The 17,395-nt window shown below is 37.3% G+C and overlaps 1 protein-coding gene across 4 annotated transcripts in view; it reads right to left on the reverse strand.

Moving 5' to 3' along the window:
- ldb2a (LIM domain binding 2a) overlaps positions 1-17,395 on the reverse strand; it is a 155,505-nt gene that overhangs the window by 2,552 nt on the left and 135,558 nt on the right. Inside the window, exons 7-8 of one of the 4 annotated variants that reach the window (XM_084719756.1) lie at positions 16,958-17,011; positions 14,104-14,234 (exon numbers count right to left, since the gene is read on the reverse strand). In XM_084719756.1, the coding sequence (XP_084575882.1) occupies positions 14,104-14,234; positions 16,958-17,011 (185 nt within the window). Of the gene's footprint in view, positions 1-14,097; positions 14,245-16,955; positions 17,012-17,395 lie in introns of all 4 variants that reach the window. The other 3 variants (XM_084719755.1, XM_084719754.1, XM_084719753.1) reach the window with 3 other exon arrangements.

Consider the following 17,395-nt stretch of genomic DNA (forward strand, 5'->3'; position numbering starts at 1 on the left):
GAGTGCCACAGCTTCAGTGATTTTAAATCTCATATTGTGTTGATTTTGGAGGCCCTTGTGGGCAAAATTTATAGTGTTTCCACCACCATAAGCACAAAATATAATGTCAACAATAAAGTTATCTATATAAAAAATCTCCTCCTGCTTCTGGCAAGGTACTACTCGCTGTAACTTTGGCTGAAAACGTAAACACAGGCTTGTTCCATCTGGTTTTAAGGAGAATCCAACCCAGTGGCAGGCATTAAAAACATCTTTATACAGGGTTCAACCTTTACGTGTTTATTCACTTTTTTTCTTTATTAGCAGTTATCAAAAAAACAACTGAGACCTGAGAAAGTTACATTACCATGTTTAATAAAGGTCAGTAACATCTATAAAGTACCAGAAAATAGTGAAAAATGTCCATCCTAACTTTTCAAAGTCCAAAATGTCTCCCCAAACCACAGAGATATTGAGTTCTGTATGATAATAAATGGAGAAAAGCAGAAAAACCTTCACCTTTGAGAGGGTGAAAACAGCATTTTATTCCATTGTTACATGAAAAATTACTTTAACGATTAATTGATTATCAAATTAGTTTATAGTTTAATTATTTTTTACCACTTGCCCCTTGCTGTAGACAAATGACTGAACGAGGGACATCGGGCATGAATCCATGCATACAAAAATTATCATTATCATCAAGTTCATCATATTGTTTCTCTTACTATATTATATAAGTGCTGAGCCTCATTTTCTTTCGTATTATTTCCTTTTACACACCATTCCTGTAACACTATATGTATGTGTTATAGCTTGATGCACATTTTTGCAGGTAATTCTTACATCCATTATTGTATTTCTGTTCATCTTATATTTTCTACATATTGTAGTTTTATATTTTTATATTGCTGTTACATATATTGTAGATAAGGCACATTCAATTTTCCACATTTCTTAGTGTATATATTTGTTATTATTGTTATTGTTATATTATCTCTTTTATATATTGTAGTAGAATGTACATAGTTCTTATTTCTATTCTCATAATTCTCTAGGCTTATATATATATTTCATATTCTTGAACAGAGCACACCTGTAACATTAACAATTTCCCCCCAGGGATCAATAAAGTATTTCTGATTCTGATGCTGGTCTGCTTGTACATATGCTTCTTGGGAAAAATGAAAAACAACTTAAAAAGTAAACAAACAAACAAACAAACAAAAAATTTGTATACAGACAACGGCAGCCTAGATGCCTTTTCAGTTTGGTGCAGGGCCGTCCACATTTGACTAATTCAAAACTATCATTGCTAAAGTGAGTGAGAAATCACCAGAGAAGAAATTAATGCATATCTGTTTCATCTAATCCTGAGACCAGTCCACCATCTGAATGTCAAGTGAACACACATCCACCCAAAATGACCGTACAACATGTGCATTACATCAAATAAATGAATTTGTGTGTGTTGTCTGTGTCACATCATCTAGAATTTAATCGACCATGTTCATGTTAACATGAAGAGTTAGGGCTGAGGTTCTACCCAGAACCATTTGCTTCTGAAAAACCCTGTTCTGAAAAAAGGTTCTTTGTTGAACCCACTGAGCGTGTCTGTTCTAGTAAAACCTTTGAAATATAAAAGGGCTCTCGGTAGAACCCTCTGAATGTATTCTACATAAAACCCTTGACAGAACCTTGTGTGTAGACTTCAGATAAAATCACTGTAATATGAAAGGGTTCTTGATAGAACCTTGTGGGTGGATTCTAGATAAAATCCTTGGGATCTACGGGTGTTTTCACACCTACATCATTTGCGCCAGACTTTTGGACTTTTCAGTTTGTTCCGGACCAAAATTACAAGTGGGAAACCTGCCACGGACCTCAATCCAACAGCTGGACTTTGGTCTGGCAAAGAGAGGTGGTCTCAGTCCAGATCAAACTGAACCAGGGTTCAGGTTCTGGGTAGAACCATTACACCACAGAAGGGTTCTCTGTGTGTTCTATATACACAGTGTGTGTGTATATGTTTCAGTTTGTTTGTGTGTATGTTTCATTGTGTGTGTGTGTGTTCAGGACAGATGTACGTGTGTGTGTGTGTGTGTGTGTGTGTGTGGACAGACACTGTGTCTGTATGTTTGTGTGCATGTGTGTGTTTAGGACAGACGTTTGTGTATGTGTGTTTAGGACGGACGTGTGTGTGTGTTTAGGACAGATGTTTGTGTGTGTGTGTTTAGGACAGACATGTGTGTGTTTAGGACAGACGTGTGTGTGTTTAGGACAGATGTTTGTGTGTGTGTGTGTGTGTGTGTGTGTGTGTGTGTGTGTGTGTTGTGTGTGTGTGTTTAGGACAGACGTGTGTGTGTGTGTTTAGGACAGATGTTTGTGTGTGTGTGTTTAGGACAGACGTGTGTGTGTTTAGTACAGATGTTTGTGTGTGTGTGTGTGTGTGTGTGTGTGTGTGTGTTTAGGACAGTCGTTGGTATATCCAGTGAACCCGTCCATACGGTCGACCCTCTCCAGCACTCTGCAAATGAAACCTTCCCGTACAGAAAGCGGATTCCCCCGGCGCTCTGTCCCCGCCCCAATCAATACTCATCATGTAAGACATATTTCACAGAGATGGCCCTCTCACAGCGGGTCAGAGAAGGGAAGGGGAGAGATTTATCCATTATCCTCCTCTATCTGTGACTGAAGGAATCCTAACGATTCTTCAGGAGGGGGAATACACCAGCATGTGCTCGTTTTATTCCACGTTTCAGGCCAAATTCTTCTGCACATCATGAACAAAGCAGATCAGATTCTGTTGACAAATAATCACTGGAGTGTAATTTGTGAATTTGAACGCTGATCAATAAGCTCTGAATCACGGCTGCGTTTCTTTGTGTGTGTGCTGAGTCTGTGAATCTCATCTTCCTTTTTCACTGGCTAAGCATCTCCCTGCTGGCGAGCCCCAGCGCCACCCAATGTAACCCGGGAAGAAGCTGTACAGTTAAATGGAGCGCACGCTTCACTGGCCATGTGTGTCAACGCTGCCCGGCTTGGGAGATCTCGCTCTTCTCTCTCAGCCATCTCCTCTGCAACACACACACACACACACACACTGGCACACAAACCTAGATTAGCTTACTGTACAATCACACACCTGAACATAAACACAGACAAAAGCACTTGAATGTAAACTCCTCTATGGTACGGTGCTTCCTCTCAGTAACAGTTTTGGCCCTTTACACTCACACAATACATCCTCATTTATGCTGTGACAAAAAACAGAAGAGGCAGGACCCTGAAGAAACTAATAGCAGTGTGTTAATTTGTCACATCACTCTCTGAAATCATGTTGAATCCCTTTATTTCAGCCCTCCTCACATAGTTCACCCCAAAATCAAAAATACATGTTTTCCCTCTGGTCTATAGTGCTGTTTATCCATCTATATTGTTTTAGTGTGAGTTGCAGAGTTTCGGAGATATCAGCTGTAGAGGTGTCTGCCTTCTCTCCCATATAATGGGACTAAATGGCATTTGGCTTATGGTGCTCAAAGCCCCAAAAATATGTTTGAAAAATTCAAAACCAGTGTCTCTTTCATGTAGGAGTAGTTACATGTAGGAACTACTTTCTTTCTATTGGTAAGAAATGAGTTCTGGCAGATTCTACTGCAGAAAGAAAGTAGTTCTTACATCAAACTGCTCACAACAAGTTCTGTTGAGTTTTTTAAGTGTATTTTTTTGGGACTTTGAGCCCCACAAGCTGAGTTCCATTATGTTATGACAGAAGGCAGACATCTCTGCTGATATCTCCAAAACTTGGCAGCTCACACCAAAAACATCTAGATGGATAAACAGCACTACAGACCATGGGACAAAGTATGATTTTTTTTTGTTTTGGGAGGAAATATAACACACCCTAAAGTGGCATCATAATGCATACCATAGAGTGTTAATCCTACAGTATGTACATGATGAACACTCATGCAGGAGCACATTCGCTACAAATCCCACAGAGATAAACAAACATGAACAGAACAAACACACATGATCACATCCAGCAAGCACTCATGTAAACATACAAACACAACTAAACAACTTAACATACTCCAACACCCCCCTCCACACACACACACACCACCCAAACCTCAAAACACACACACTCGGGGAGAAGCCGTTTATTTATCCAAGCCATCCCCAAAACCCCCCTAGTGACCACTTCTACACCCCACTATGCCTTAATCAGGCTAATTAATTTAGGTGAGCTTTTCAACTAAATGACAATATCCACACTGATTTGTCAATTTGCATAGCTAATTAAGTCATTAGCTAAAAACGTGCTGATTGCCAACAAGCCTTGCATTCACCATCTGTTCCTCTGAGGAGGCCTGTCAACCTACCTCTGGCCAATTTTGGGCCAAAAAAAAAAAAAAAAAAAGTCCCTCATACGATAACAGCTGGTGGCTAGTCTGAGACTGGGGAGCGCTAATTGTGAGCTAATTAATACTGTCTCCTCGTCTACTCATCTCGTTAAGAGTTAGCTTACGCGCTATCTGAGCGGCGAGGCTTTGAATGGGCCGACGTGGCGATGAACGCCTCCCTGTTCCCTTCATTCATTGAGCAGTCCCATTAGCATATTTTTAGATTAGCAGTGAGTAGCTTAGAGGACATTTTTACTCCTCAGGCCTCCAAGACAACAAGTGGGAATTTATAGAGGATGTGGAGGGATTGTGATGACGACAAAAGGGCTGGAGGAAAAAAAAAAACCCTGTCCCTTAAAGAAGCAAAGAAAAAAAAAAGTTTAGTAAGCTGGCTTGATGTACATTCAAAGTTTACTCTAGTAGACCCTCCATCCATGCTGCAATAAGCTTCAGAGAAATATAGAAGGAATCTATAGTTTAAATATTGTTCTCTAATTTGTTTTTTGACTTCATGCTAACATTATGAAATACAAACTTAAAGAACAAAATATGTGATATTCTATATTTGAAAAGACCAAAGCCAACACTGTGTTGGTCTGAGTCTCAATGCTGCGTGTTGCATTCAGGTCCAAATGTATTCTATATATTGTTCTGTTTGTAACCTTTTGTACTATACGTATTGATTGATTGATTTATATACATCTGTGCATTTATTATAGATCTAGATATAAATGCTTTCCTTGAAAAGACTGATGTGTGCAACATGAATTCTGTATCAAACCATGTTTGATATAGATCTATATTTTATAAGATATTTTATAATTTTATAAGATTGGTGTATTTTTTAAATATTTGTGTATATGAACTCGGGTTGAGCAACACACAGAAGGTGTGTGTGCATCATGAACTCTATAGATTGTGTTTATTATAGATGTGTAAACATTTTTTACATTAAATATTTTGATCATTTATTTTTTTTGAAGATTTATATTTTTTTCAAAGTTTGGTATTTTTCTTATTTGGTGTGGAAATGTATAATGTCATTTGTTTAACTGGCTTGATTCGTGTCTAATGCTGGATCTTCAGTGGATTATGGGTATTTAAGATGAAGATTCTCTGTACATACTAGAAGTGGTCAGAAGAAGAGCCTGATCTCAAAACGGGACTATTTTCAGTGGCGTATTAATACACATTTGGTACTCTGGCAAGCATAAGAGCTGTTGTATCTCAATGGGACTGATAAAATGAAGGCTAAATAAAAAAATAATAAACTCAAAATAAACTTCAGTGCCCATGTTCATATCGTAGGAACATGTTGCTCAGTGCAACAGTGTAGCTCACTGTTGTTTTTAATAGTTTTTTGACAACAATGGAGCTCTGTGACTCAGAGGAACAAGCTTTGGATACACAGACAATACTTGTTGTAGGATAAATACATTGTTGGTTTTGGTCTTTTAATGGGATTTGCTGACAATAAGAAAAATATAGAATACAACAGTCTGTCCTTCATTGATCCAAATAAAAACTTATTTTATTCAGTCACCGCATGAATAAAACTACTAAAAAAACATATCCATGTTCCAAAGTTTTGAGGCAAGTGTACAACACGAAAAAGACTTTGTGCCTAAACATTTTGATTTCAATCATTATATTTATATTATTTATGACTTTTTGAAAATTTTGAACATTAGTTTACACAGTTTTAAGTTGTATATGACTGTAACGTCTGCTGCTAGAGGTGTCTCTCGTCAAAACAATAACAAAAGGCGTAGCTTGATTATGTTGTGAAGTAATGTGGGATAATGAGAGTTGTCCTCTTTGTTATCTTGTGTTTTTACAGAAGTTAAAGCACCAAGCAGCTACTGGGAAACACACTTTTTCCTTAAATAAATCAAGGATTTCTCTTGTACACAACTCATCAAAATGTATGACTTAGGTCTACGTTTATACATATTTTGAAGTAGAAATGTTATACATTATAGATTTAAAGGGCTTTGCTGACATTATAAAATATAGATTATGACCAGCCTTGTTCTACAGTAGTTCAAATAAAAATGATCCCCATTTGAATGTCACGTTCCAGAGTTTTCAGGCAAGTATGCAACATAAATAAGACATTGTTTGTGACTTTAAATTGAGATTTGCGTCATGATATGAGTTCAAGAGTTTTGTTTTTTTGCCAGTGTCACACAAGTACAGGTATTGTTTAAGTCTTTCCCAGCCTGATGCCAAAGCTGAACCTTCTTCATTTTAAGATATATATATATATATATATATATATATATATATATATATAAGAAAATTTAAAAAGAAATACTTTCTGTGAACAAAACCAAAAGATAATGTTGTTTAAGGGCACAGTGAACAGGTCTTCACTCTCTTTAGCTTCATCCTGAACTTCTAGAGGGTCATACATAATGACTGAAAGGCTTTATGTCATATATGTCATGAGTGTACACATTGTTTTCTTTAGGAAAATACTGCAGATTATACCTTATGTATGTACCATATGTATGATTGTTAAAAATAAAAAATACATGATACAGACAGAGAATTGTATAAAAAGTTTCTGAAAATATTAAAAAGCTCATCTCTGATGGAATATTCACAAGGAATAATCTGTTCAAAATTCATCCAAATCAGACAAACTTCCCACAGTCATTGTGATCTCTATTTGGTAGATATTTTTATCACAAATTCTTCCTACAATGGTGGCTGCATTCTCTGTCATCTGGTTTAAAAAAAGGTCAAAGGACATCAACATATTGTTATTTATGACAGTCTAATCAGTGCAACAGACCAGAGAAAACACGTAAATAATACTCCTACATATTTAACAAGAACAAACAGGACATTTTTTAATAAATAAAAGCAGGACTTATAGCCTTCATAACTGATTTGATCAGAATATTTTCACAAATTCATATGTTCCTCATATTATGTATTACTTTCATGATTCATTTTTGGGATAAAAAGGACAGGATTTGACAGCCAGGTAGCTCAGTTGGTAGAGCATGTGCACCATATACGGAGGCTGTGAGTCTGAGTAGCAGCCTTGGGTTTGACTCCCATCTGCAGCCCTTTGCTGCATCCCCCGACTCTCTCTCCCCCATTCCTGTCACATTGTCAGTTTTCCTACCATGAAAAAGCCAAAAAAAAAAAAAAGAAAAAAAAAAGGACAGGATCCAGGGTTCGGGACAGCTGCTTGTAATTTGGGATTGTCCTTTTTTCAGCATGTCTGGTCACCCTGTTTAGTCAGGGGTCATGAGTTTACTCAATGATAGAAAAGGAGTCCCTTAAGAAAAGAAGGCTGGGAACCACTGGTTTAAGTAGTATTGGCATCTTAATCCAGTGCACCTTGTAAATACAATCTTCACATGATCTTCAGTCTGTGGTCTACCAGCTCCACCTACAGCAGATGAACTGTGATCATGTGTTTAGTCCATAAGATTATTTTTTTCTGCTCCAAACACTGAAACTGACCTACAGGATGAAAAATAACTGCTGCTGGAGACCTGCTTGGTAAAAGAAACACATGTTCAACACTAAATTCAGGCCACTAGAGGTCAGTGTTGCTCATCCTATACGTGCCCCCTCCACACACATGCATACACACACACATACGCACGCACACCTCCCCACCTTCCTTCCCCCACACCTCCTCTCCTCCAGCCGCTGGTAACCCCCCCCCCCCCACACACACACACATACACACACACCCTCCCCCACCTCCCCCACCTCCCCCTTCCCCTTGCGAGGGTCCACTCCTTATTGTCATTGGGCTCACGTAGGCTTGTGCTCAGCCACAAACGAACAACTTCTCAGACAAAGACAGCAGGCGCGCAACATATGTAACCAGCATGTTACCAGCCACGCTGCCACTCTTTAAGAGGCGTGTGAATGCAAGGCATGAGTAGTATGGGTGCTGTGTGTATGTGTATGTGTGTGTGTGATGAGGGGGTGGGATGGTGGGGAGGGAGGGGGGGTAATGATGGTGTGGAGTGTGTGTGTGTGTGTGACAGAGGAAGGGGCTGGGGGTGGACAGTGTATACAGATATCGGTGATAATGAGAGCTGGCACAGAGCCAAACTGCCTTCTAGAGAGAAAAACAATTGTGCATGGTGTGTGTGTGTGTGTGTACATGATGTACATTATATATGTGTGAGATGGAGGGAAGAGAAGAGAAGGGGGACAACAAATGTCCAAAGATGACTAGACAGCTAACCACGGGACAGAAAACAGAGGGACGGTACAGTATGTGTGTGTAGGTGAGAGAAAAACTGTACAAATGCCAGAAAATGAAGTTTTCCAGCATCGAGCGCCAAGCAGATGAACAACCTGCGTCTGGCTGGAAATTGGAGAAACAAGCCCATCCAGTATTAAAATTATTCACCTAAAGTGAACGTGCAGAGCTCCTGCAAATTCTACAACGTGCCGATATTCAGCCCTAAGAATCAGACAAAGATCTGCACACTGTACTGATACGGTAGCTCCCAGAAATTTTAATTGAGCAGCGTTTTGATCCAACAGAGATCCCTGTCAAGTATTTGCTCTGGCAGCACGTGTTTTACTTTTTTGGATGTGTGTACTCCACACACTCTTTGTCATAGAAAGTACAGTTTTAATGCTTCTTATGTAAACTTGCCAAAACAAATACATTTTGAAAAAAAAAAACTTAATTTGCCTGGATTACACTTTCAATCAATATAGTGTGGAAACTAGAGCTGCAACAATTAGTCATTTAATTGACTGTCATACACACGAGTATCGCAATATTATGTTTTGTGATACTTAGAGCCTGATATTGGCCCAATATGTGCCTAACAGAGATTTACTGTATCTGTGTATATGTTTACAGCTATGCACTGATATGAAAACCATGCTTGGGGTGACTTAGATTTAGCACAATGTCAAACATTTATGAGGACAAGAGGAGCTCCCTGACAGGAGTAAATACTGAGAAGCTGCTTCTTGTTTCATTATCTGCCCCTAATTGACTGACAGTGTTAAAATATTCAGCAATTGACAGATATTTCTGTTGTTACTGAAGAGTACTGATGTTTATTTAGATATTTATTTTTACTTATTCTTCATTTTCCCTGTGTTCCTTTTCACAACTGGCTGGTATATGTATAAGTTAAATTATTTAATATGTTAAATAAAATATATCATGTTTTTTAATAAAGTTATTTGTTTGAGATAACAGTCTTTGAGGGTACTGTTGCATAGTCATATTGATCTAAAACTGATACACCATCCACATGTTCCAGCCCCCAAACTATACTGTCACTTCCACTATATTGGACACCATATTGATAATCAGTGAATTTTTTCCCTCTAAAATTGATATTGTCTTAAAAAAAAACAAAAAAACTTGAAACACTACAGCAATTTCTAATTAATAGTTTACATGCAAAGACTTGCGCAGTGTTCCACTGTTCTGACTGCATGGAAAGAAGTAAACTTTTTAAAACTCAGATTTTATGCATGTAGTGGTGTTCTTTATACTGTGGCAGTTTTCCTAAAATTAGTAAAAATAAAATTGCATTATACCACCTTGCTTACAGTATCCCAATGTATTGCTATAGATTAAATCGTAACCTCTGTATCGTGACACGTTTTGAATCACCAGATTCATGCCAATACACAGCTCTAACCGAATGAAAAAATGAGTTGCCAACTATTTGCTGTAGTGCTTTAGTACTATTTGTGTCAATTTTTTGAGCAAAAATTTCAAACATTTCTTCAATGTAATGTATACTTTTCTTTGTCATTTAGAATCAGAATCAGAAATATTTTACTGAATCACAGGTTGGTTGGGAAAAAAAAGCAATTTTAAGACGTAACTTTTGGCTCTGGGAAATTGTGATGAGCATTTTCAAATTTTTTTTTGTTATTTTAGATATTAAACGATTAACTGATGAATTGCAGGCATGTCACAGTTCTCCAAATCCACGGTTCAATTTGACTTTTGAATTTAGGCTCATGATTTCTTTCAATTTAAATGTTTTGGGGGGTTTTTCACCCTGACAGCTCTGCCACTGTTAGACTATCAAGTCTTGATTTGTAAAGATCAACAGACCAACTGTCACTTACACTGATTCTGCCTTTTGACTCAATTCTTGAACTTGAAAGCTCATTTCAATCGTTTTCCGATTAAATATTGAAATTGTGACACCTCTAATGAATCGTGAAAACAATCGGCAGATTCATCAATAATGAAAATAACTGTGAGCTGCAGCCCTGGTGGGAACAATGTCAATAAACCTATTTGACAAGATGCAGAACATGTTCACTGACAAGGGATTTTATTAGCTTTTCTGACAATATCTACTACTGCAATATTATATCTGCTGCTTAGAGCACGAAGAAACTTTTTATGGTGAGTTTAATGTTGAAAAAGTGTCAGGTCTCTGGTGTTTAAGTCCTGCTTTCTGTACACTTCCTACATTACAGCTGAGGGGGAACATAATCAAGACAGGAATTATGTTGAAAACGTAAATGGGAAAACACATAAGCAGTACATAAACCTAATTTGTTATCCTAATAATTTCCGGATGTACATTCTGCAGATGCTGTTAGTATATAAAAGCATTTAAGCTTAAACTTCGCATTAAGTAGCCTCAGTTCTTCTGTGTACAACACACACATTAAAGCCAACCTGCAACCTTTTAATATCGACAGCCTCCAGTTCTGTTTGGTATCAGCACACTTTTAGCTGCACTGGAGTGACCTGTATTCAAAAACACCAGAGTGCTGCACCAGCGTGGCTACAGAATAGTAAATTGGATGCAGTAGTGTAAATATAATACAGAATGTGTGTAATGAGGAGTGTATGGAGTAAGTAGAAAACTCGAGCCTCTGCAGACAACAGCATCAAATCGTGGAGGGGAGTGCCAGGCATGTGGTGAAACACTCAGCTGTTTAAGAGGCAGTTTAACCTCTAACTGTGTCGAGAGGGCTGTTACAGAGACATGAAGCAAAATCAGACCCCGAAACACACTATGTATATGACTCACACAGCTAGAAATCTGTTTTTATCCAGGTTACTGTTTCTGAACGATTAGATCAATACAGAGCTATTGTTATTATTTCAGTTACGGCATGCACACATTCACCACTGAAAAGCTGCATGATGCAATATTGACATGCTGATATTATTTTTCAATTCTGGGTTATTGTTTTGCATTTATGTTTTTATTTATAGGCACTGACTACGATGATTAAATTTCCAATAACTTCAAAATGTTGTATCATCATCTTACATTTACTGTTACAATAATAGTACAGTCCATTATTCAACAATAATGTTCAAACCTGATATAGCTGACACATTTATTTATTTGTTTTAACAAGATCCCAACTGATATATGGGGCCTATCACAGCTACACTGGACTACATCATTTTCAGCATACAATATAAATGTTGTCTGACATTTGCTTTATGAAAATAATTTGTTTTTACAGAACATTAATAAAGATTCCATTAATTTTCTATTTCAAGTTATTAATAAATGTTAAAAAATGCCAGTGGCCTAACCCTGATGCTGTTAACTAAAATATTCTGCCCCCATTACATGTCTACTGATATTTCCATATCAGATTGTCTTTATTTCTCCCTAAGGTTGCTTTCAACATCACCCCCCAAAAGTATCGGTATCAGTCGGATTTTTAACTCTTAAATACAAGTATCAGCCTCAAAAATAATAATTTTATTGGTTGAGCTTTAGTTCTTACAACCTATTATCATATATTACAAACAGCATTACTGAGGTACAGAGTTATTACAGTTTTGTATTTTCTTTTAGTTTTTCATTTTGCTTTTCATTTCATTTCAGTTTAGTTTTTATTGTTCATAAATGTTTAGTTTTAGTTTAGTTTTAATTAGTGTCAGTGGTATGAGTTTATTTTTTATCAGTATAATGTGGGAAATATTCAAGGGCAGGATTTAAGTGAAGTGCAGACATGTAGACATCAGAGTCTGAATAAATGCATAAAATAAATAATGCACCAATGCCTCCTTATGCTTGCTGCGCTGACAAAATTGACAGACTGAAATGAAAGACATTCTCTGTTTTTAGTTTTAGTTTTTAGTGTAGTTTATCAGCTGAGGTTACAGATGTTTAACTTTGACCTCCACAGATTCATCAGAAACTATTCACCAGGCGAGGTCAAATATTTCATTTCACTGAACTGACACAGAAACCCTTATTACTACTATATCTGGATAACTGATAAGGATCGTACCAGCATGTTATTATGTTAACAGTAATTATAATAATAAGCAGCTTTCCTTATCAGCACAACAACCTACATAGGTTTTTGCATGTTTACCAACAATACCAAGAATGGCCAGTAGGAGGCAACGGTGCACCATATATGGGTGTTGTTTTATAATCCTCTAACAAAGAATATGGTTTCAGCATAAATTAACCTTTTTTCAAATTCATATTTTTCTGACACATTTATGCAGTCATCCAATTTGTGTCATTGGTCTAATCTCAGTAGCTTGATGAGAACATAAACCGCAAAATGAGCACAGTTTCAGAAACTTGGCATGTTTTTGGTAAGTGTTTGTTGTAATTTTTTTTTAATAAATTAAGTCTTAAGTTGTTTCAAAAATTATATACAAAATTACATCATGACAGCCATTTTAGGAGGAAAAAAAGAATATATTCAGGGTTTAAGGTAAGTTCATATTAAATATTAAATTACATAAATATCACTGTTACATCTACAAAACATAATTTGGTATTATGGTATTTTGGTACAAAAAACAGCATTTTTAATTAAACCAAGTATCCTGTATCATAAGTACATGTGAGACATTTGTAACAAAGCAAACTGCTTGAAAACTGGTCAAACATTCAGTGAGTTATGATGATTTTAATTAGAAAATTGACTCAAATATGGCAAATATAGCTGCTGCATGTGATGCACAGGATTCTTCAGAGCCAGTATTTATTCACCCAGCTCTCTTTCACAGCAGCTTTACATTGAGACAGTTATGGACACGCAGAGCTTCTGAATACAAGTAAACTCTGCTACCAGTCCTCTGGGCAGCGGTGAGTTCAGCGCCTCGGTCAAGGGCAACAGTGGTGGCTGAGAGAGGGCCGAGAGTCACTTTCCCCACCCACATTTTCCCATTTGGTCCTGAGATTCAGACCTTTTTTTTTTAATCCTCTAGGCTACGGCCACTTGGTTGAGCAGTGGGGTCAGCTGGGTCTTTTTTAAGCAAACATATTCTGAAGTAGATGGAGTGCACTTGCAGAGAAACTGTTAGAAAACTAAGGATGTAGCTCTGGTTAGTTATACGATTCTACCTGCAGCAAAGGAACACTTTCACTCACCTTTGCTTGTTGTTTATAACTTTAGTTGTTCTTGTACTGTTTTCCTCTTTGATGATTTTTAATGTCGTTTGTGTCACTCTTTATGATATTTGATGTATTTTTTCTTTTATATTTTGGGGCGAGATGTTTTCATACAAATCCCATGAGGCTGCTCGGTCTCACTGCACAGGTTTGAGTTTTCCTTCTACCCATTTTCTCTTCCTGGTGTGCTTCTTTCTCTTTTGTGCAAATAAATTAAACCTAATAGCTGCAATACCATCAGGAATATCTCGCACCTGTGTGTAACCCTGCAAACATGCATGTGGAGTCAAAGAAAAAAAATAAATAAAAGAGGAGGCAAACCGAGTGGAGCTGATGCTTACAGGTACCTGACTGGAGAGGCTGAAGTTGGTGGCGGGGCTGCGTTTCTTGCCTGCGGTGGTGCCCACGCTGCTGTTGGCGCTGCTGGCCGAGTTCTTCCGTTTCCTCCTCTTCGTGGTTGTCTGTCGGGCAGGCTCAGCTTTGGCGCGACCAGCAAAGAGAAACAGAGGCAATGCCAAGAACATAATGCATACAGATGGAGACAAGGTGTCCAGGTGTGTGCTGTGAGGAGTGTGTGTGAGTGTCATGCAGAAGATCAGTGATACTCAACTTGCTCTGCTCAGGGGTTAAGTAAAATTTTTTTCAAAACATTATCCCCTAACATTGTCTTGTAGCCCCAGCAGGACCTCCCGCACCCCTTGAATGAAATATATATATTTTTTAATTTCTTTCATGTTGTTTTTGGTCAGAGACTTTTATTTTGAAATTTTATTTTGAAAGAACACTGTCTGTCCGCTCATTCTCCACTATGTTTTCTCAAGCTCCAGGAAGCGCGCCAGACTTGGAATCTAATTTAATACAGTGGTCAAACCGTGTAATGACAAACATCACATGATGCACTACGGCCCCAAAAGCCGTTTTTCCTCCCATAGACTTACATTGTGAAAGAGGCAGCTGTAAAACTGCACATACATTTTTTTGAGCATAACAACCCCTACGTAATGACTCGTTTCAATATCAGAATTGGATTTGGTCCAATAACATTTAGAAAGAAGAAGAACTACACAATTAAATCATTTTATCTGATTTAAGTTAGCAGAGGCTAAACTGGAAGTTAGCTGCTCAGTTGAAGGAAGTCTCAACTACACTTGCTCTTTGGCGTGAACAATGTTGAACCTCCAACATGGAAGTTGGCCCTAGGCAAGCACTGCATTATGAATGCAATTTAAGACCTATATCACATTCATACTTATTTTCAAATTAACTGACTCATTAACTGAACTTACTAACCACATTAACTTGGTACAAGGATTGACACTTGGCCTATATGACAGATAAATCAGGTATTTCATCTCTTCCATCATGCAGTCACTCAGATGTTGGAATTATTCATAAATATAAACCATAAACATAAACTGCTCCTAACAGGGACAGCATGAACAGCATATTTAAGTTCTTTTAATGTTTGTAGGCTAATAAGAAACTTCCCAAGTAACAGCCAAGGGACGTTATTGAACATTTACTAATTGGTATAAACAAACAAAAATTTCCCAGTGCTAATCAATTTATTTTCATTGAGAGTAACAGTGATTCTCAAACTTTTTTTCAATTATGTACCCCCTGTGAAATATTTTACCCTATGTTACCCCCTGATGAAGACAAAACATTTTAAGGAGAAAAACATCTCCATATAAAGAGGTATAACACAGTGCTCATTAAAACATGTTCTTCCTGATACTGATTCATGCTTTCTTTTTTACTTTTCTCTCTGTGTTTTCAGCTGTATTTTTGCTACATTTTGACCATGAATCCATTTAATTGATTGTTGTTTATCAGTCAAATACTGAAACTGGTTTCACACTCACAGCGAACAAGATTTTGTTCCTTCTTCTGTGATTTTATTTAATAGCAGTTGACAGTTCTTGGCAGTTAGTGATTGCACTGGAAATAGAGATAATGGATATTAAGTGTAGTTTCATTATCCTTCCATTTACATTATTTATTGAACTTTTCTAGAATAATTATTTTAGGAATTATGCATGACTGATATTCTTTAAATGAGTTGTTGCCAAACTGGTAGCGTGGATTACCAGGGGAGCAATAGAGTGAACTAAAGTTGAATAAATATCATTTATGTAGGTGAAATAAAGAAACAACAGTTTGCTGATGCTACTGTGCTGATGCTTATTTCACTAAAATTAAATTTGAATCCTTTCCATCAGGTCCTTCCCCAATTATTGTTAGTGATTGATAATAATTGTGGGGTGGGGGGGTGTGTGAACTTTTTTCTGTTTCTGACAGAAAAAGTAAGAATGACTTCTTTAAGTTAACATTTGAAAATAATCTCATGTGCCTCCTACAGTACTCAAGAATACCCCTAGGCTGTACTAGTACCCCTTTTGAGAAATGAGAAAATGGCTGGAGGACCAGCCGGCCCCCATATCAAGGACCAAATTTGGCCAACGAACCGTAAGTTGAGTATCACTGCTGTAGAGACTCGGACAGACAACATCATAAAAGGCACAAAGGCATGCAAAGACAATTGTATGAAATTTCTGTATACATGCATGCATGCATGCAAAGAGAGAGTACACACACACACACACACACACACACACACACACACACACACACACACACACACACACACACACACACACACACACATTACAGAGACAAGAGCGACTAGTCTACAATGATCCATGCTTTGTTTTCTTCAGAGGTGAAACCGCAAGAGCGTTAACATCTCCCAAGACATGCACTAGTAAGAAAGAACCCCTGCTTCATTTGCATAAATGCTCAACAATGGACCCTGATGCTCAACGTAATGTAAATTTGTTAATGATTTCGGCGCTGCACCGATTGCGATGTTCCTCAATAGCATGAGGCAGATTAAAACTGCTCTGCTGAGGCAGAACACACATTCATGTTTGTTTTACTGAATATGCTGTTATACTCTATCTATTCTTGCACATTTGTTGCATTATTGCAGATTTAATCTGCTGAGCATGAGTGTGTTATTGTTCTAATCATGAGAATTCAGTTACATGTAAGCTGCATATGTCATGTCACAAGTATTAGTACTGTTCTCAAACATGCAGCTGAGCATCCAGGACAACACAAAAATGTATTTCATGGCATTCCAGTGAGCACTGCAATGCTGCTTTCCTATGACAATTAACAGTGTAAGAAAGAAGATACCTTTTTTGTGATTTGAGGGAAATATTTCCGTTTTGAAGTTCTGTGGGTGTCCAGCTGAAACCGGAGCCAAAATCAGTTTTATTTTATTCAGGTGGTTGGATAATCTCTTAAACAATTTAAGACAGAATGAGACCAGAGATGACAACACAGAAAAGGAAGAGAAATGACTGAACATTCAGTGCCATACAGATACTACTTAACACCACTGGGAAACGTATGCTTAGATGAAAGATGTTTTTCCAATTATGAGTTATACATAATTCCTGAAGGTGCAATTAAATCACAAGTGAAATCATTATTATTAAAAAGATATAAAGTACTGACGCAGGTTAAATAGAGATCTAGGTGTTACAAAATAATTTATGTAGTGAATAATTTATGAATACATGATTTTGCAAATTCTGCCAACATTTGTTAGAAAACATCATTCCTTTTAAT

The sequence above is a fragment of the Lutjanus erythropterus genome, chromosome 5 (assembly GCF_056507025.1).
Source record: "Lutjanus erythropterus isolate fLutEry1 chromosome 5, fLutEry1.hap2, whole genome shotgun sequence".
Lineage (NCBI taxonomy): Eukaryota > Metazoa > Chordata > Actinopteri > Lutjaniformes > Lutjanidae > Lutjanus > Lutjanus erythropterus.